This window comes from Lethenteron reissneri, chromosome 4 (genome assembly GCF_015708825.2).
Source record: "Lethenteron reissneri isolate LAM-NWPU_2019-01 chromosome 4, ASM1570882v1, whole genome shotgun sequence".
NCBI lineage: Eukaryota > Metazoa > Chordata > Hyperoartia > Petromyzontiformes > Petromyzontidae > Lethenteron > Lethenteron reissneri.
This window is the reverse complement of record NC_083782.1, coordinates 4587786-4608195: the sequence shown is the minus strand read 5'-3', so window position 1 is coordinate 4608195 and position 20410 is coordinate 4587786. Positions and strand designations below refer to the sequence as shown.

Here is a 20410-nt window from a genome sequence, read left to right as displayed (position 1 = left end):
GGTGGGGGGGGCAGGGGGGGGGGGTGCGGGGGGGGGTGTAAGGGGGGGTGTGGGGGGTGGATTCGTGCGTTTTGCTGACAGCGCTCACGCGACGGCAGAAATCATCGCGCGCGAAATCCCCATCCTCTCCGGGGAGGGGTTTTAAATACCAAGGGTTAAAGCGCAGCCCGACAAGTGCTCGCTTCATGCCACTGCTGACGGAAGGGCCCTCTGTGCAACAGCCCCCTCTAGACACTCACCACTCACTCACCACGACTCGTCACTTACTCTTCACTCACCACTCACAACACACTCACCACGCCTCCCCACTCACCATTCACTCACCACGTCTCCCCACTCACCATTCACTGACCACGACTCGTCACTCACCATTCACTCACCACGTGTCACCACTCACTCACCACGTCTCCCCATTCACCATTCACTGACCACGACTCGTCACTCACCATTCACTCACCACGTCTCCCCACTCACCATTCACTCACCACGTCTAGTCACTCACCATTCACTCACCACGTCTCCCCACTCACCACTCACTCACCACGCCTCACCACTCACTCACCACGTGTCACCACTTACCATTCACTCACCACTCACTATTCACTCACCACGTCTACCCATTCACTCACCACGTGTCACCACTCACCACTCACTCACCATTCACTCACCACTCACTCACCACTCACCATTCACTCACCACATCTCCCCACTCACCATTCACTCACCACGCCTCACCATTCACTCACCACTCATCACCACTCACTCACCACGTCTCCCCACTCACCATTCACCCACCACGTCTAGTCACTCACCATTCACTCACCACGCCTCACCACTCACCACTCACTCACCACTCATCACCACTCACTCACCACGTCTCCCCACTCACCACTCACTCACCACGTGTCACCACTCACCACTCACTCACCACGACTCCCCACTCACCACTCACTCACCACGCCTCCCCCCTCACCATTCACTCACCACGCCTCCCCCCTCACCATTCACTCACCACGTGTCACCACTCACCACTCACTCACCATTCACTCACCACTCACTCACCACGCCTCACCACTCACCATTCACTCACCACGTCTCCCCACTCACCATTCACTCACCACGTCTAGTCACTCACCATTCACTCACCACGTCTCCCCACTCACCATTCACTCACCACGACTCACCACTCACCATTCACTCACCACGTCTCCCCACTCACCATTCACTCACCACGTGTCACCACTCACCATTCACTCACCACGTCTCCCCACTCACCATTCACTCACCACGCCTCACCACTCACTCACCACGTGTCACCACTTACCATTCACTCACCACTCACTATTCACTCACCACGTCTAACCATTCACTCACCACGTGTCACCACTCACCACTCACTCACCACTCACTCACCACTCACTCACCACTCACCATTCACTCACCACGTGTCACCACTCACCATTCACTCACCACGTCTAGTCACTCACCATTCCGCCGTTTGCTCACCCATCACCGGACACTCATCAATTGAGACGCACCAATGATTGACAAAGCAGGTGTATGTGGCTTGAGACGAGGGTTCTCTGTGTGTGGGAATGGGCGAGGGTTCTGCATCGTAATTGCTTCTGAATGGAATATCGTTAGCGGAAACTAAATCTTATCACGCAGAGTCAGACTATGTTCATTCAGACGCTGTCTTTCCGACAGCCCTGTTCTTCACCTGAGGACGGCTGCTTGGGTTGTGGCCGAAACTTCGTGAGAATTGTATTTTATAATGTTTAATTTTTATTATTTTATTATTTCCCTTCTACGTGACTTTACCGAAAGAACCAAGAAGATGAATCCCTGCAGTCACGAAAGCTTTAAATCGAAATTTATGTATTTATACTGGAGGAATCCGATGAGCTATTTGGAATGTGCGTGTCGCTCTCCCCATGGTCGCGTGGATTTTTCTCCAGGTCCTCCGGATTTTCCCTCCACATTTAAAATCAACATCACGTGTTAAGAATATTTCACTGCTTTAGATGTCCACGTGATAAGCCACTTCGTTGAGCTATCATCTGTGGCCATGTCGCTCCTGCAAAGGAGATACAGTATAGCTCAGGGGGCCTTACCTGGTAAAATAAAAGAAATAGTTTAGTATTCTTAGGTTTTCTCGGTAAAGTCACGTAGGTAAAAAAAAAATTGTATTGCCTCCGAAACGTCGTGTTTTTTTATTTTACTTTTATAAATTTTAATTTTTTACCTACGTGACTTTACCGAAAAAACCTAAGAATATGAATCCTTGCAGTCACGAAAGCTTCAAATCTAGAAATAGTTTAGTTTTAGTTTAAGTGAGGCATTGCAGGCTGGAATTCTGGAAGCCGGTAAAGGCATTACCAGGTTCCCTGAGCCCATAACCATCACGTAGATCCTCTGCCACGATAGGACGTTGGGTTCAGAATCTGAATCTTTGTTTAGGCTGGAGGTAGGAATCCGATGAGCTATGAAGCTCTTCTTCACATCTGGGCGAGTCAGCAAGTTACAAAAACAAACACAATAAACACGATAGGAGTGCGAAATAGAGAAAATGGTGAGTAAAATAAAATATCTTCTTGGTTCTTTCGGTAAAGTCACGTAGAAGGGAAATAATAAAATAATAAAAATAAAACATAATAAAATAATAAAAATAAAACATAATAAAATAATTATCACGACGTTTCGGCCACAATGCAAGCAGCCGTCCTCAGGTGAAGAACAGGTCTGTCGGAAAGACAGAATTATTTTATTATTTTTATTATTTTATCATTTCCCTTCTACGTGACTTTACCGAAAGAACCAAGAAGATGAATCCCTGCAGTCACGAAAGCTTTAAATCGAAATAAAATAAAATAAACTCTTTTTCACATATGTCCAGTAGTTCACATATGTCCAGTAGACAATATTCTCGGTATCGTTTGTTAAGGGTTTGAATAACAACAACGAGTCTCAATACTCGTTTGCCAAGAGGGTGCTGCTGGATCGAAATGTTTGGTCCATTCACGCGTTGCTTTCTGGGAGGAAAGCGAAGTATCCGAATAAAACCTCGACCTGCCGTACGAGGGGACAGCGACTCAAAGTGACCGCAGAGACCGAATCGGGAACCCACTTGCTCCACTGCCCCTCTCCTGCACACAGGCGCCATGATGCAAGGCTCACGTGGCGATGTCTTATTGATACACCGATGCCCCCTGCAGAGCGCAGCACAAATAAACACGCATCGTGGACACTGCTTTAACACTGGTCAACACACTTTTTCTGGCATAAGGTATTCCAACGGGTTTTAAGGTAATTTTGGGGTCCCGATTCCAAATCTGGCATCAGTCTTAGTCTATCACATCAGGTTTTTGAGATATCAAATATTGCATTTTCAATAAAAACTGCAGAAGAAAAATATTAAATAAATGTGGATATCTACATAAAATTATATTATAAACACACTATCCTAAAAATACAGCACCATATTTTAACACTAAAGCAGTCACTGACTCGCAACAACTTGCAATCATAAGTGACAGAGTTAATTTCGGGTAAAATCAATGACAATGGGGTATGCCGATAGCATAAACATTAGATGTGATAGAGCAAATCTGAGATCAGATTTGGAATCAGCACCCTGAAATTAGTCTAAAACAGCTGCAAAAGTCCAGGCCAGAATTTTTGTTGTTGACCAGTGTAATCAATCCATTGCTGTTAGAGACCCCCCCTACCCCCCCATGGGTCACGGGGTTTGTTTGACCATACTTCACCACGGTGGCCAGGTTTGCAAGCAATAAGACGAGGGAGCCCAGTGGAGTTCAACGATTGCTTTTCCTATGGACCATGCAATAAACCATCAACACACACCCGTTAGTGCTGAACTAGCACAGCGGTTAGTGCTGAACTAGTAACGAATTGGCACGTTCTGTTGACGTGACAAACTTTACTAAGTGGCTGTGTCGGGTGGTGGCGGTGGTGGCGGTGGTGGCGGTGGTGGCGGTGGTGGCGGGTTCAACGACACATTTATATTGACGCGATCTAAGTCAAAAAAAGCCTGGCTCTTGGTCGCGAAAGCCTCCGACGTGTTAAACTAATAAAAAAAGGGACTTACATTCTAGATTTGAAGCTTTCGTGACTGCAAGGATTCATACTCTTAGGTTTTTTTTCGGTAAAGTCACGTAGGTAATTTTTTTTAAATTAATAAAAGTAATAATAGAAACAAAATAAAATAATAAAAATCACGACGTTTCGGAGGCAACACAAGTCTCCGTCATCAGGTGGGACCTATCATGTGCACCAACAGGTCCAACAGTTCCACATTCACTCTCTTTTAGCTTCTCCCCCTCCCAATACGTTCCATTCATTGGCTACCACATTCAGATAAGCCCCTCCCTCCCTCAACTTGTATTTAAGAACTTGTATCTTGGAATCCCTGCCTCACTTGATGCAGCAAATCTAGCTGTGACGGTCCCACCTGATGACGGAGGCTTGTGTTGCCTCCGAAACGTCGTGATTTATTATTTTATTTTATTTCTATTATTGCTTTTAGTATTTTTTTTTAATTAACTTTTTTATTACTCTGATCACATTTTTTATTTCTCCACCACTACAGACCAGTCCCCCACCGGCCCTCGAAACGGACCGGCCCACCCCGCCCGGCATCTGCCCTCTGGACTGCCGCACTGTGGCCAATCCCGGGTCTGGTGGTCGCCTTGCCAAGCTCACAACCAGCGATTCCTCTTCTTATTCTTCGCCTGGGGTGCCCCGCTGCGTCACCTGGGGGTGCGAGATGCCCTTTCTGGGGGTGCCAGATTTTTTTTTTTGGAGGAAGGTAAATAATCGAAAACACAAATTAGGCGCGGGCACGCAAGTAACAACTTGGTTTCATCAAACCCCAGTGCATGTATTAACATCGCACGTATAATTGTTTGTGTTTGAGAACCAAATGGGGGCAAGGCTGCAGAAATAAAATGTTTGTAAGAACCACCGCCTACCAACAGCCGTCTGTCAGGATCGAGCGTGGTGGTGGTGGTGGTTGTGGTGGTTGTGGTTGTGGTGGTTGTGGTGGTGGTGGTGGTTGTGGTGGTGGTTGGGGGGGGGTCATCAACGTCGAGTTAACAACAACAACACAACAACGACAAGATAATTATCGAGTGCATCGCCACCAGGCGTTTCAAATGCCTCACTGCCGCCTCTCGCAGGCTGCTGTGTAGACACGTCAATATGGGATGGGGGTCAGGTGTGGGGCACAGACACACGCGCGCGCCTTGTTAAAGTTACGTGATGTGAGTATCCGTGAGGTTCAACGGGGCTAAAGAATCTTCTTGGTTCTTTCGGTAAAGTCACGTAGAAGGGAAGTAATAAAATAATAAAAATAAAATAATTCTCACGACGTTTCGGCCACAACGCAAGCAGCCGTCCTCAGGTGAAGAATGAAACACCACCAAGAAGATGAATCCCTGCAGTCACGAAAGCTTTAAATCGGGGCTAAAGAAGTGAATTATTTTGTCCTTTGAAAAACGTGACACATTTTTTACTGTTTGGCCGTGTCGGGTGGTGGAGGGTTACGACACATTTATAAATAACGCGATCTGACCCAAAAAGCCTATATTTTGAATTATGAGGTTCAACGTCTTTCGCACGCCGTGCGTTCTTACCATTCTGCTCGTTTACCCAGGAAAGCCTCACCCACTCTCGTGGCCAGTTCCTTCTCAGCAGTGCCGCTGTCAAGTTTGTCGCAGGGGCAGGGAGGTTTTGGGGGGGGGGGGAGCAATGATTGCAGTTGTGTTTTCATCCCCAATAACCAACAATGGAGTAACAAGCGGTGCGATTTTTTTGCAAAGGTAATCATTTTGATTTGAAGCTTTCGTGACTGCAGGAATCCATACTCTTTGGTTCTTTCGGTAAAGTCACGTACGAAGAAAAGAAAATAACTCACAATTTTATTTTATTTTATACCTACGTGACTTTACCGAAAGAACCAAAGAGTATGTAATAATAATTAATACTGGTAGGAACCACCTGGTTCGTCCGTCCGTCTTGCATCAAAAAATGGGAGGGGTGGGGCTGGGTGGAGAGGGGCTGGGTGGGGAGGGTGGGGGGTGGGGAGGGTGGGGAGGGGCTGGTGGGGAGGGTGGGAGGGGTGGGGCTGGGTGAGGAGGGGCTGGTCACCCCGTGGTGCCCTTATAAAACTCAACGTTTAACCTACTCACGCCGGCTTGTGCCCGCCCTCACAGTCGGCCATATTTGCGGAATACACCACGTCGCCGTTGACCCTGCAGGCCATTGACTGAGCAACCCAACGTTCCTACCAGCTCCCTCCGCAGGAATGTGTCTAACTTTTGTCAGGCGAATTTCATCCAAGGGTCCCAATGCGCCCCGTGTATGGAACGCAGGGAGATAGGACAGAGCTAGCAGCGTAGACGGAACGAAATTATGGGGGGGGGGGGGGGGGGGGCATTTTTAAAGGAGAGTTCTCAGGGCAGATTTAAATATCTCTGAAGACTCTTGATTGTCTTAGTATTAGATGATAATCAGAGGCAAAGCATTCCATAATCTTGTAGCTGCACTGGCAAAAAAGCCCCAATCTCCCCAGGAACGTTGCCTTGCCCTCGCAATACTTGGGAGTTCAGAAGGTCTCAAGGACTTAATTGGTGTATATAATCCTCATTGGTGTATGTTTGGATCACGATGCCGGTACACAATTGCCCACTATTGCGAATGACGTTACGTGATCTTTAACTTCCGCTGTGAAACAGACCTCGAATACTGTATATGTGTTTTTGTTTAATCAATACACCCGCAGTATTAATCAGGGCGGCCGCTGGATTCGAACCGCGAGAACGTGGTGATCGCCCTACCGCTTGGCCCCGTGGCCACACCGAGCGCTTGCCTCTCACTGGGAAGGGAGCCAAGTTCAATTCCCGCTCGGTTTGATCCAACTCGCCCATCGGGTCTCTCCCAGCTCGTTGACTGCCGCCACTCAGTAGCGTCAACTCGGAGGTGGCTCTCGTATGGACATTCTGGTCCCCACCGTGTGACATTTTCACGATTGTCTAGAAGGAGAGTGACACTCGAGGTGCGCCTATGAACCCAGCCGCCCGAGTTCAGATTCCTGGCCCACGATGACAACAGAAACCTGCATCGCCTCCACCTCTTCATCAACCCGCACAGACCATCGCGGTGAAAGTATGGTTAAACATCGACTCAATGCGTGGTTATTCACTCTTAATAACGAATGTTTATAACTGTGGAGGGGGGAAAACCCCCGACGGATCCGGATAAAAATCCACGTGACCACAAGGAGAATATGCAGAGTCCAACTATACTACAGTCAGCGCCAGGGTCGGGATCGAACCCACCACCTCCTGTAGACCCCAGGCGAGGTAGATAACACATTCCTGCGGAGGGAGCTGGTAGGAACGTTGGGTTGCTCGGTCAATGGCCAGTGTCAACGGCGGCGTGGTGTATTCCGCAAATATGCCCGACTGTGAGGGCGGGCACAAGCCGGCGTGAGTAGGTTAAACGTTGAGTTTTATAAGGGCACCACAGGGTGACCAGCCCCTCCCCACCCAGCCCCACCCCTCACCCAGCCCCTCCCTACCCTCCCCACCCAACCCCTCCCCACCCAGACCCTCCTCACTCTCCCCTCTCCACCCAGCCCCACCCCTCCCATTTTTGGATGCACGACGGACGGACACAATAATCCCGTGGGCAGGTGTAACCACCAGGAGGTTCCTACCAGTAACATCTAGCTATATAGCTCAATAGCAAGGTGTTCTAAAATGGTCACATCGGTGCCCTCTCACACCCGGTCTTCGAGTTTTCTAAACGATATTAACATCAAAAGCAAACCTCATGGTGGAATTACCACGAGGGTTTAACGGGATCATTCGAGCTTCTCGTTCTCTTCTCACGGACCTTACCCCCCGCCCCCCCCGCAGGGCCTCACGCAACCAAATCTCTTCTCCCAGCAGGTGCCACGTTAAATTTCGATTTAAAGCTTTCGTGACTGCTGAGATTAATCTTCTTGGTTCTTTCGGTAAAGTCACGTAGAAGGGAAATAATAAAAATAAAACATTAAATAATTCTCATCGACGTTTCGGCCATAACGCAAGCAGCCGTCCTCAGGTGAAGACCAGGTCTGCCGGGGAGACAGCATCTTATTTATTATTTTGTTATTTCCCTTCTACGTGACTTTACCGCAAGAACCAAGGTGCCACGTTCTCACTCCTCGCTCCGAACGCGACTGAGAGGACCCGTCCTTGATTTCCATCTCGTCTGCAGCTTGCTAGGTGGGTAGTCGGATAATTGTAAATGTAAGAGATGGGGGGACTGTTTGGGGAGTCTTTACCCAGCAGTGAATTGATCGCGGCTGGTGACCCAACACTGTGCATCAATACGTAAATTGGGCATTAGGATATTTTTGCAGATATTAGCAAAGCTGCTGCAGAAGTATTTGGACGATCTGGTAGGTTACCACGATAGTACATAGCTGGGGGAGGGGGCCCTGAAACGTGCTACTTGCAGACCTGCAAATAAAGCCAATGACCAATATCACCCGGAATGTGTCTGGTCTCGTCAGACCTCTGAAGCCAAGCAGGCTTGAGCATGGATAGTGCATTATCAACAATGCATTGTACTGATGCACTGCACAGTTGTCCATGCTTCCGACTTCCAAAACCTCCAGGCAGCGTGAAGCGTCATAAAATAACCCCCTCGCCACCACCCCCCAACGACCCACAGGGCCTGGAGTGGGTCTCATCCAGCAGTGGAGTGGCACACGACGGCTTGCGGTCAACCCTTAGGGTCAGCATGGCACACAGAAGGCACATTGTCAATGGATCTTGCATACTGGTTTATTTAGTGTACGCAACAAGACGAAACTTTACAAAAGAAAAAGAGAATATATGTAACACAACACAATTAACAAGATATAGATAGAACGAGAGATACTGTACATTAGAGCGCCGTGTGAAAACCCGACTTCACATTGAACAGAACCGAGGCTCTCCGTGACATTAACGCGCACACGTTAACAACAATGAAACTCAACACAAGCAGTCAAGTCAAGATAATCATTATACTCAACTGTGTCGGCGTTGTAAGCCCGCTCATGTAGTACTCTATGTATTATGCAGGTCTAATGGGTTATTTGAATTGAAAATAACGTCGGCCTATTGACCTGGCAACGCAAAAGTCAGATGCGTTGCACCAGCCAAAGGGCCGAGGTTAAAATGGACCACATTGTTTGCACCGTAACACCTTGGGGGTTGCCAATAAGACCTTCAGTGCCCATTGCGTTGAGAAAATAAAACGCACGTTGATACAGGGCGATCCATTTATCGATAACGTCACTCAAAGTAATCGAGATAAACTAGAAATCAACATTTTAATTCAAAGCCTCTTAATGTCTCTCCCCCACCATCCACGTAACAACCACCACCACCTTCAGTTTTCCCCGCAGGATATGAAGCCCGTCCGCTTGTACACTATTCAATCATCTGTTTGAGAAGACGGTTATTAGAAGTAGCGTATCTTTAAAATAGATCGCCCTGGAGAAAGTGGTCTTACCCCCCTTCCTCGGTGAAAGGGTTGCCTGTACATTTTGCACATGAATCCACAACCGCAAGAGGATAAGCCCTACAGGCACACGTCCCAGTTTTGTTGAAACTAGACCCCCCAAAACAGTTGTTTGCATATGCAGTAGTAATTCGCTATACACCAACCACACCTGGACCAATCCTCATGGCCTGGAAAAAGAGGACATATTTCAGAGGCGAAACTAAAATTTTTTTTTTTAATTTGGTGAAATTCAAAACTACTCCACACCAACCAACCCCACGTATCAGCAGCGTCGTTGTCCGTGGAGTGGGTAGTAGTCGAAACGCGCTGCGTGTAAATTGTACATTCGGTGATACCCCCCCAAATCTCACGTGAGTTTTTTAAGAAATGTTGGCAGGAAAATAAGTTGTGGCAAAGTGACGGAGTTTCCCGCCAACACGGGAGATTGAATTATTAAATTTAAGCTTCTATTAAAACATTTTCAGTTGGGTCTTTGCAATGAGGCGAGCGAGTCAAGAAATTTATAATTGTTTTGGGTGGGAAATTACATAAATATATGTGCTTGTATATCAATATACCTTACTGGAAAGCTTTGCTCAAAATATACGGTTTCATTTTAAGGCATCGGTAACACGGCTATCTTTTATTTAAAGAGACTCTTGGAAAAGTATTTCTTTTAAATGTTTTGAGACCAATTACAAAGGGACAAACCCGTTACACTTTATGGACATTCAAGAGGCCGGAAATTAAAAAAAAAATCACTCCATCGCTGGCCCCGGCTAAAGATGTTAAATTCAACGACGAGTGACAATTTGTTCACCTGTTTTAACCTCTAAGAGTCATTAATGGGCTTCAATTGCTAAGTTAAACTCCGTACAGGTCCACGGGGGGGGGGGGCTTAACAGTTTAGAACACTATAGACAACATCTGTACCCTGAAGCATGTCTTTGACGCTTTTCTCTATCGCGGCATCAAATCCAGCCGCCACTGAATTAACTGCTGCATTGCAAGTGGTCTTGGGCACGCAGGACACTAAACACACAAAAAGCATGGTCGAGAATTACTTATTATAATACCCCCCCCCCTCCCCCCCAAACCGAACCCATCACTCCCACCAAGGTTATCATTTTAGTGGAATCATCGCTGCCCTTGACGGACAGCTCACAGTGACGCAGTGTATGGACAAAGCAGGGTCCCCTCCTCCAACCCGCATCCAGCCATGGGCGTGGTGGTGGCGGGCAAGCACATTACCGTGGGGTCCAAATGTGGCCGAGTGAGAGAGAGGGGGGAGGAGGAAAGGATGGCCGACGCATGGGATATTATCACGCGAGAGAGGGACTCGGGTAAAGGGAGGGGAGGGAGGGGGTCCAACTTAGAACACGAGAAAGGATGAAGGTGGTAAACCAGATTTGATATTTGCATAGAGTTAAAGCCGCCACCGCCGCCGCCGCCGTACCCCTCCCCTCCCCCCGTAGACATTGACAGACGACTGTGGGACACTGCAAACACGCAACAACAAAGTTAGCATCACTCCGACCTCACAAGTGAAATAGGGGTGGTGGTGGGTTTCGCCCCCCCCCTCCTCCCACCCAAAAAAAAGTCCCCTCCCCGAAGCCCCATCTCTTCCACCACTCCCCCCCCCCCCCCCCGTTGCACACAAACGATTTGTAAAGGTAACACTGTCGGCAAAGAATGTGTCCAACTTTTCCGACACCTCATGGGACAGCTAAATGGGTAACACATCAACACTATTATCGTAGGCCGACACCGACACACTCGGTTCGTCACACCTGGCTCAAGACGTAGAAACTCCTCGGCGATTATCAATAACACGAGCGGATGTCACAGATTGTTTCCCCCCTCCACCCCACCTCAGTAAACCAGTGATAAGATAGCGTGTCGTCAAAGTAGCTATTGTTTTTCGAGAACGCCTCAACCGCTGTATAAAGACGGGCGTGAAAAAAATAATAACTTTTGTTGTATCAATAACGGCTGTTAATTATTTTTTTGTATTTTTTGGTTTTGTAGTTTTTTTTGTTCGTTTATTTCAGTAACTATAACAAGTCACCATGTGGTGTCACTTAAACCGACTAACAGGTACGGGGTTCAACAACAATGATGCATACACTGGGCAGGAAGCGAACTGAAGAGACGTGGACAAAAGGCCCCTTTTTTATAATAACCAGCTGAACTCAACGATGACTGAATTTGGGTCGTCTTCCCACTCCTGCCCCCATCCATCCCCCCCCCCCCCCCCACTTTTGAAAGTATGAAAAGATGATCCTGGTTTCACTCGATGCAAAACGCGGTTAAAACATCAAAAGTTCAAGACGAACAGTAATTTAATCCCAACGTTAACTTTGCGCAAATACACGGAGGGCCCCCCACCCCGCCCCCCCATTGCGTTCAGATTGTTTTGCAAGGGAGATAACAAGACCTGGCTTACGATAAGTCGACCTCGTGTTCGGAGTTTTTTTTTTAAACGTCTTGAGAAATTCGTACGTTACGCAAACATCACCTCCATTTCCCCCTACAATTTATATATATTAACGGGACCATTACGTGAGTCCCCACCCCCCTACCACCCTCATCGAATGCACCAAGAGTGGAAACCACGCTAAGGATTCAGTGGAAGCACGTACACTTCGAAACCAATTTGTTCATTGCTCAAACACCAAACTCGGGTCAAATACATTTTGGGAAGCAGCCCCGCTAGAAATCACAAATTGTTTTTTTTTAATGAGCAGCAAATCTTCCCTTCTTGTTCTTCAAACACGCCTACAAAAATGGTCACACACGCGTGTGTCCCTGGCCTTAAAAAAGCATTTCATATGTATTTGTCGTTGCAAATAAACCCACCGATTACCGATGTCAAACAGAAATAATAATCCGAACAGCATTATTTCATCGGCAGGTACCCCGCCCCAAAACACACCCCCCTTCTCTGCCAAAAGCCATGCCCAGTCCCGACAAACAAGAACCCTTTCGATTTAAAGCTTTCGTGACTGCAGGTATTCATCTTCTTGGTTCTTTCGGTAAAGTCACGTAGAAGGAAAGTAATAAAATAACAGTTTTATTTTTTATTATTTTCCTTCTACGTGACTTTACCGAAAGAACCAAGAAGAACCCTTTCATCATTTGAAAGCGAGCAGTTTGTGGATTCTCTCGGTGAAAAACGTGTCATGAAAACGCGGAAAGTTAAACAAAGGACGCACACATTTTATCCCCACGAGTGGTTTAGGCGGGACAGGTAACACGCGATCCATTCGCTCGGTTTAAAATGCATCGGGGCGAGTTGGTGCAACCTCTGTGCGAGTATCAGCGCGCAACCAGTCGCGCGCAATCCGTCGCGGGCAACCCGGCCAAAAAAATTCACCAAGCGCGCACTCCAACCCATTCAGCGACCCAAGTCTTTCTTCAGTCTTCAACACCCTCCTCCTCCCCACCCCCATGCCATTGCGTCAACAACACAGTTCGTTGTATACATGTATAGAAATACACAGGTACACCGACATGGCGCAGTTACCCCCCCTCCTCAACCATCCAAGTCTTTCTTTAATCTTTTAAAAAACCCCATGCCATTGCTTCACCGCCACCATTCGTTAATATGTATATAAATGCACACAGGTACATTGACGTGGCACAAAGGCACACTCGATAAAGAGAGTTAACCACAGCTTAGAAGGGGCAGGAGACGGCACGGGGGGTGTGTGGGGCACCGTTAACCCAAGCACACCCTCCACATCCACAACCAACCCCCCCAGCTATTATTAGGCTTCAAATATATATATTTTATTGTATTTCATTTTATTAAAGGAAGATCAAGATTGTAAGAGCTGTGTATGCCTCGTTACGACCCTGCCGCACCCCGTCTCTCAAAAAAAAGTGACCTCACAAAGTAAATCAAAGCATTTGTATCAATTTTGTTTTTAATTTGGCCAAAGTACAACGCCCTACATTCGCTTAGTGCGTATAGCCAAGGTGTCCACCTCTCGCTTCACAACAAAAAAAGGAAACAAAACCACTTTATTGGCGCTGTGCCCGAACCTACACTGGCCTGAATAAAGCTCGTGTGATAGTTTTTCACTCTTGTTGACACGGGTGCAGAGCTGTGCCACCACGCGCAGCAAAAAAAAACCGAGGAAAAAAACACATTGCAGCAGAGCGCTGTACGGCACAACCACGCAAACCCTGTGCGCAGTTGTGTACACATTTTTAAAGATCGCTGTGCCACACCAGTTTGTGTGTTGTAGGAACTTGTTTGGAGCTGAAAAACTCCTACCAACACCTGGAACTGTTGTTCAATGGGTCCCGACGACCATCCGTTGCTCCCCCTGCACCCACCCCCACCTCGTTTGGCCAATGGCAACAATTCTATTGGGGGGGGTTGACGTAGTCCGACGGTTGAGTTCTCCTGCCTGCTGTCAGTATTTTCCCAAAACAATTCTGCCTACCCGCACATACCTTCTACGGGGGGGGGGGGGGGCGGCTCTCTCGAGTTCCCACGAGTTGGGGACACTTCCTGCCGGCAGTGGTGGGGGGGGGGGTGTTGAGCAAACGAATTGCAGCGCTGCACCGTGTAACCCGTTGCTTAGCTCATAACTGCGCGAATCGCACCACCAGGTGTGGACGGATGAATGTAAGACGTTGTCAACGTTACACGCCACCATGGGGAGGCATCTTCAGAAAGAATCGACAGTTGCGAGCCAACACCACCCCCTCTTTCACAGCACCCACACACGTTTTGAGAATGGGAAGCCACAAAACGATTGGAAACTCGCACAAACTTGTCAATAGCCTGCTGGATGAGGGCCCCCCCTCCCTAAACGTCGTGCAGAGTTTTACCTGACCATACTGCACGTTGATCAGCGGCCACTGACATAGTGCACAACAATTTGCTGCACAGACCACCTCTTGCTACCAACCCACCTAGACCCACAGCAGCCAGTTACGCATGGAAGTCGTCCACCAATCCATCGGGCACTTTGGGCAAGCAAGCCACACGCACACAGCAATTAGTGGCTGGAAAATTGAGCCTTCATGCCAATTTGAATGTATTAAGACTGACCAGTCTTGTGCGAGTGCTCGCATCTCATTCTGTAAATGTTTTGGCCGCCCCCAATCAGTCGATTCGCACGCTGCCTCACACGGAGAGAGAAGATCCTGTCGAGACCACTCTTGCCTGCAACACAAAAAAGACCTTCCAACCACATTTGGCAAAAGAAATTTCAACTTGGTAACTTATAACATTGTCATGTACACAGCAACAAAATACGATACAAAATGAGAATTGCAATTTCATTTTTCAAAACGAAGTCTTCATGGTATATGTAAACTGTTAAAATAAATTAAGAAAAGCAACAGTTTTCACATCAACTCTTGAAGATGCAAGATATGGGAACTCACAAAATAAAGATATCCGATTCTTCGGTACAAAAGCACAAAACCCAGAAGAAAAAACATAATCCTTGCAAGCGAATACACGTTCACCAATACACGTGCACACAAATGTGCAAGGTGGTTTTGTCCATGCCCTCTTAAGGGTTCAAAAACAAAACTGGCAGCAGATTTGACACTCCGCATTTCCCGACTCATTACACACATCTCATGCACACACCTCCATTCGGCCTCTGCATATAAATAAATAAACAGTTTAGTCCATCAGTCCAGTGGCTTTCCAGACCAATAACAATGGGCAGTATTTGTTTTAATCAAGAAAACTCTGAACTAATTTCGATCTTATGGGTATCAGCAGTCAGATTTGCTTAAAACAAATAGTACCAACAAATTTAATTGGTAGACCTTAATACTTGTTTTTTTATTCACATGCAGAGACCCAGAACGCAGCTCTGCTCGTACACTTTTTACCCAGAATTCTACATGGCAACGCTTGGTGTATGCAGAGTACAAGCAGACGAAACTCGTAGAAACTTTATATGGCCGAGATAGCACTGACCCAATGAGTACTGCCGAACAACCCCCCCCTCTTCCACCCAAATGGTAACGCGCTTGACAAACCTCAACCTTTGACCCCCCCCCTCGGGAAAAATTGTGGGCAACAAGGCAGCATTGTGACAAACTGTCCATAGGCCTCAACCATTGCAACACAAAGGACACGGGGCACCACCCCCTAAGACAAAGCGCCGTTTTCCCACCCATGCTTCGTAGTACACCAACCCACCTCCCCTTCTCAGACAGATTGTCAGCAGGCTTCGTGCAACTATGCACCTTGCAAGACAGATAGTTGAAACAAAACCATCCTCCCCCCTTCCTTTGGTGTTAAAGAGACCAATTTCCACGCAGGCTATTATCGAAATGGCTTTAATTGGACCATCACTCGCCACCACACTTCTTGACATGCACAGCTGTGTCCTAAACGGGTTTTTTTCACGCCCCACAGGGGATCTGAATCTGGGGAATCGGTGTATTGAGAATAAAAAGAAAAATTCTGAATGAGTGGTGGTGGTGGGGGGCAGGCGTAATTTTCGACGCGATTTTAAAACTTTGATAATTTAGTCAGTTGGCCGTCGTTTTGTTAAGTCTGGGCAGTTACAAAAAAAACTAAATTCGCATACATCTTGTTACACTTGCTGCCCACAGTCCACTCCCGATGTCGCCACTCGAGACACCACCAGCCCCACACCGAATTTAAGTCTGGACTCAAACATCGCCAATGTTTGCGCTTACAAAAATAGATTTTACACGGCAAAAAGCAAAGAGTTTCCTTGTTCTCTTTGGCAAAGTTGATCACCCTTTGTAGCAGAACGTGCTTAGTGGTACACCATCAAAAGTGTACTGATTATTATAAATAAAACAAACTTGGGAAATGTTTAAACTTTTTTTTTTAGCTTTTTGGTTTTTTGTTTTGTTTAAATTGCACTGCTGTTGTGTAATCACAAACACTACTTCCTGGCAAACTGCAAAGGCTGGAGGGAATACTTATAATAATAAAAAATACAAAAAGGCATTATAACATAAAGTCATTAAATGGAAGAAAAACAATGCTTTTATGATATGTTGCCAAGGATTAGCAATCTGGCAAGATCCCCAACATTTGTTGAAGTCGATCATGAGAACAGTTTCCACCGCACAGCGTCGATTCACATTTTCCGCGAATGTAAACATCAAAACAATGACAGCAAAAATATAAATAAACATAAATAAAACCTTGCACAGTGCCCCCTCAATATTTGTTGGCGAGATATGGCAAGTTTTCAACCATAAAGTGCGGGAAATCATGCATCCGCACCGACAAAAAAACACAAACTCGTCCATCAAAAAAGTACGACGTTTCGGCGAACCTAAAAAAAACTTAACGAAACTTCAGCTTAACCCAACCGGTGAAAATTCACGAAAAGTCGTCTTGTCAATCAAACCCGAGCTCATTTGGGCGATCAAAATTTTTAACGCAAATCGCATCGTTTGCACAACAATAACGCAACAGAATAATAACGTAACCAGATCCAAGGTGGGGTAAATAAGCTCCATCAGCTACTGCCTCCCCTCCCAATGGTGCAGATCCCCCCCCCTCATTTGTTCTTGATCCGTCATAAAAAACGTTAAACCTTTTTTGTTTCATTTTAGTTTTGTCTTAAGAATTCGTAGCAAATTTTTTCAGCAAAAAATTACCTCTTTTCTTTTAAAACACAGCCATCAAAGCTTTCCGAAATCATTACCCGCGTAACCTTCCCCGCAGCAGCATCATCACAAACCACGCAGATGGCCAAGTAATATTTATCCAGGCACACTTCAAGTTCTGCAACATCCCAAGACAAAAGGGGGGGGGGGGGGGAAGAAATCAAAATAATTGCCAAATGCAACAGAAGTGATGCATTAAGATTATACCTAAAGTAAAAAGCTATAAAAGACTGCTTCATTTTTATGGAAAGCTCTATCCCTTAACAGCTTTTTAAACGGCTCAATTCCAGCCACCCCACCCATTCCCTCCCCGCCCGCAAGTCAGTTCATCCGGACCGACTGCCAAACCACGCACAATTCTTTTCACCACCACCTTCCTCTCATAACGTTTCGGCTAATTGATTACAAATATTTTTCTTTGTAAATTTCGCTCATCTCCCTAATTTTGGATAAATGCATACATTTTTCAGTCTCAACAGCAGCAACGATTGCCCGCTGTTTTAACTGGGAAGGGAAAGGTTAACGTCGATTTAAATCCCTGTTAACCGTGACCCCATCTGAACTCAATCTGGACCACCCCACACTTAGGCTGTTTACAATTCGGCAATTGCATGCGAGTGCGTACAGGAGTACAAGTGCGTTAACAAAAAGCAACAACAAAAACTCTCAACAAAAAAAACTATGGGCTGGCAGTGTCTCACTTGCTCCACTCAAGTCTCTAAACCCACACAAATTTACCTCTCAAAAGTTTACTCGCAATCTCATCAACTACTGTGAGCCCACTCTTAATTCTACTGTGCACAACATTACCTTCCGCCTGATTATTGTATTGCAAATTGAACTGGACAGCCAAACCTGCAAGTGCCACGTTGTCCGAGACGCTGTATTTACTCGGCACGTGCCCAAATTGAGACTGCAGTTTAAACGAGTGTGCCACTTCCCCGCACCCACCCCAGGTAGCACGCACCCACTATTGCTTTTCTCACCACCGAGGATGGAGGGGAAAGAGGGACTTCTGCACCTCGCGTGAATTTCCCAAACACTCATGTTTTTCACAGCATCAATCGCCCAATTGGTTCACTTAATTTTTCTCACCCCTCCTACACGTCGAGGGAACCGCCAAACCCAACAAAAAAATCGCGAGCGCGTAAGAGCCGTCCCCCCCATCATCCAGTAGCCACCCGGGGCGGCAAGGCGCACACTTCGCGTCCCCGCCGCTGGTCTCAAGCCGCGAGATTTTTCATTCAAATCCCACGGGGGCCACCGAAAAACTTGCGCGGACAATCTCACGCGCCCACGCACGGGTGCACCAAAGAAAGCACGCACGCACAAACGCACTCGCATGCTCGCCCCGACACACGCACAGACACACGCACAGCTCAGGCCTGGGGGGGGGGGGAGGGATGAGGGCAATGGGAATGGGAAGTTTAGGACAAGACACCCAGGCAAAGGAGTAACGGACGCGCGTGCGCGCCTAGGCCTTGTGGTGGTGCGCCTTGCTCGTCTTGAACGAGACTTGGAGCACGCGGTCGCCCAGGCGGTAGCCATTGAGGCTGGCGATGGCCATGGCCGCCTCTTCGTAGTTGGTCATGGTGACGAAGCCGAAGCCGCGGCACTTGTTGGTGGCGAAGTCGCGGATGAGGCGCACGCTCGTCACGGCGCCAAACGGACCGAACAGCTGCCACAGCACGCTTTCGTCCGACTCGGGCGACAGGTTGTACACGAAGATGCACCAGCCCGCAGAAGCGGCGGCAGCGGCGGCGGCGGCCGCGGCGGCCGCGACGGCGGCGGCGCCGGATACCCCGCCGGGGCTGGCCGCAGAGCCCACACCGCCGGCACCGTGCTGATGCTGGTGGTGGTGGTGGCCCGGCAGGGCGGCCGCCACGCCCGCTGCAAGGGAGCTGGCCATGCCGTCTATTGTGACCGGGGAGAACCTGCTGATGCCCGGGGGAGATTGACGAGCAGGGCGGAGGGGGGCGAGAGATTTGTGGTGATGTTCGCACACGAAGCCATCCAGATATACAAACACAGACATAACTTCAACCGTGACGATGGGTACAAACCGAGTAATCATTGGAAAGATGTCATTAACCATGTAAAATAGATTTAACTACACATTTGTACCATCTTATCTGACAGGTACTATTCTACTTTACCGAGTGTTGACATCCCCAGCGTTTACCAGTGTTGCTTACTTTCATGCTTATTATCAGCCAACACCGGCCACAACCATGAGACGATGTGCACCATTGTTCTCTTTGAGCCCCGCTCCCCAGGACCATCAGGCCATACCCCTGGCTACCACATTCAGTCAAGCCCCTCGCCTCCCCCCCTCAACTTGTATTTAAGGGCTTGCCTCTTGAATTTTTTTCCCCTCATTTAATCCAGTAAATTCAGCTGTTGACGGTCCCACCTGATGACGGAGACTTGCGTTGCCTCCAAAACGACGTGATTTATTATTTTATTTCTATTACTTTAATTATTTATTTTATTATTATTTATTTTTTCCTACGTGACTTTACCGAAAAAACCTTCGAGTATGTTCGCACACGTTACAATACGAGGGTGGGGGGTTTGGGGTCAGGCTGAAGGCGCCAAGGTGTAGCATGCAATAGATTAAAAAATATTTTTTCACAATTTTTGATGTCAACCGTGCTATGTTCCACATCCGATCACATAGCCATATTAAGGGTAAAATCAAACCGCATATGGCAAAATTTGGGTTGAAATAGGTTAGCCTAGTGTTCTTCATTGCAAGGCCCACAGGACACTGGCCACCCCTGCAGTGCGGCCCCCGACAATACACAAATGTGAAAACACAACTCCATCATGCTGCCAAACTTCAATGGTTTCAAAAGTGTAGCGGCCCTCACACTGTATTAACGGCGAAATGGCCCCGCTCTTAAAATTAGTGCAGAGCACTGGGTTAGCCGCATATAGGCGAAATGATACAAACCGAACCCCGTATACAGCAAAGGAAACCTATTTTACACTTTGAAAGCTAACTTGAGTTGCTAAACACAGGTCCAAAGGCACAAACATGTCAAGCAGCGAGCAGCAAATGTAAGGTGTAAATAGATAAGAGTTATTCATAATCAACTTTTTGGGTTAGATGGCATTATTTATAAATGTGTCGTAACCCTCCACCACCCAACACACGGCCAATCAGCAAAAAAAAGTGTCACGTTGACAAAAGACAAATAGTTCACTA

The 20410-nt window shown here is 47.4% G+C and overlaps 1 protein-coding gene across 7 annotated transcripts in view; it reads right to left on the bottom strand.

Annotated features, from left to right (window-relative positions):
- Positions 1-11183: 11183 nt before the first annotated feature.
- The window catches only part of LOC133349718 (ELAV-like protein 2), a 36881-nt gene continuing 27654 nt past the window's right edge, over positions 11184-20410 (bottom strand). For 5 of the 7 annotated variants that reach the window (XM_061563417.1, XM_061563408.1, XM_061563435.1 and 2 more), the window contains exon 8: positions 11184-19136. In XM_061563417.1, coding sequence (XP_061419401.1) covers positions 18674-19136 — 463 coding nt within the window. In that variant the 3' untranslated portion in view covers positions 11184-18673. The remainder of the gene's footprint in view (positions 19137-20410) is intronic. The other 2 variants (XM_061563443.1, XM_061563452.1) reach the window with 1 other exon arrangement.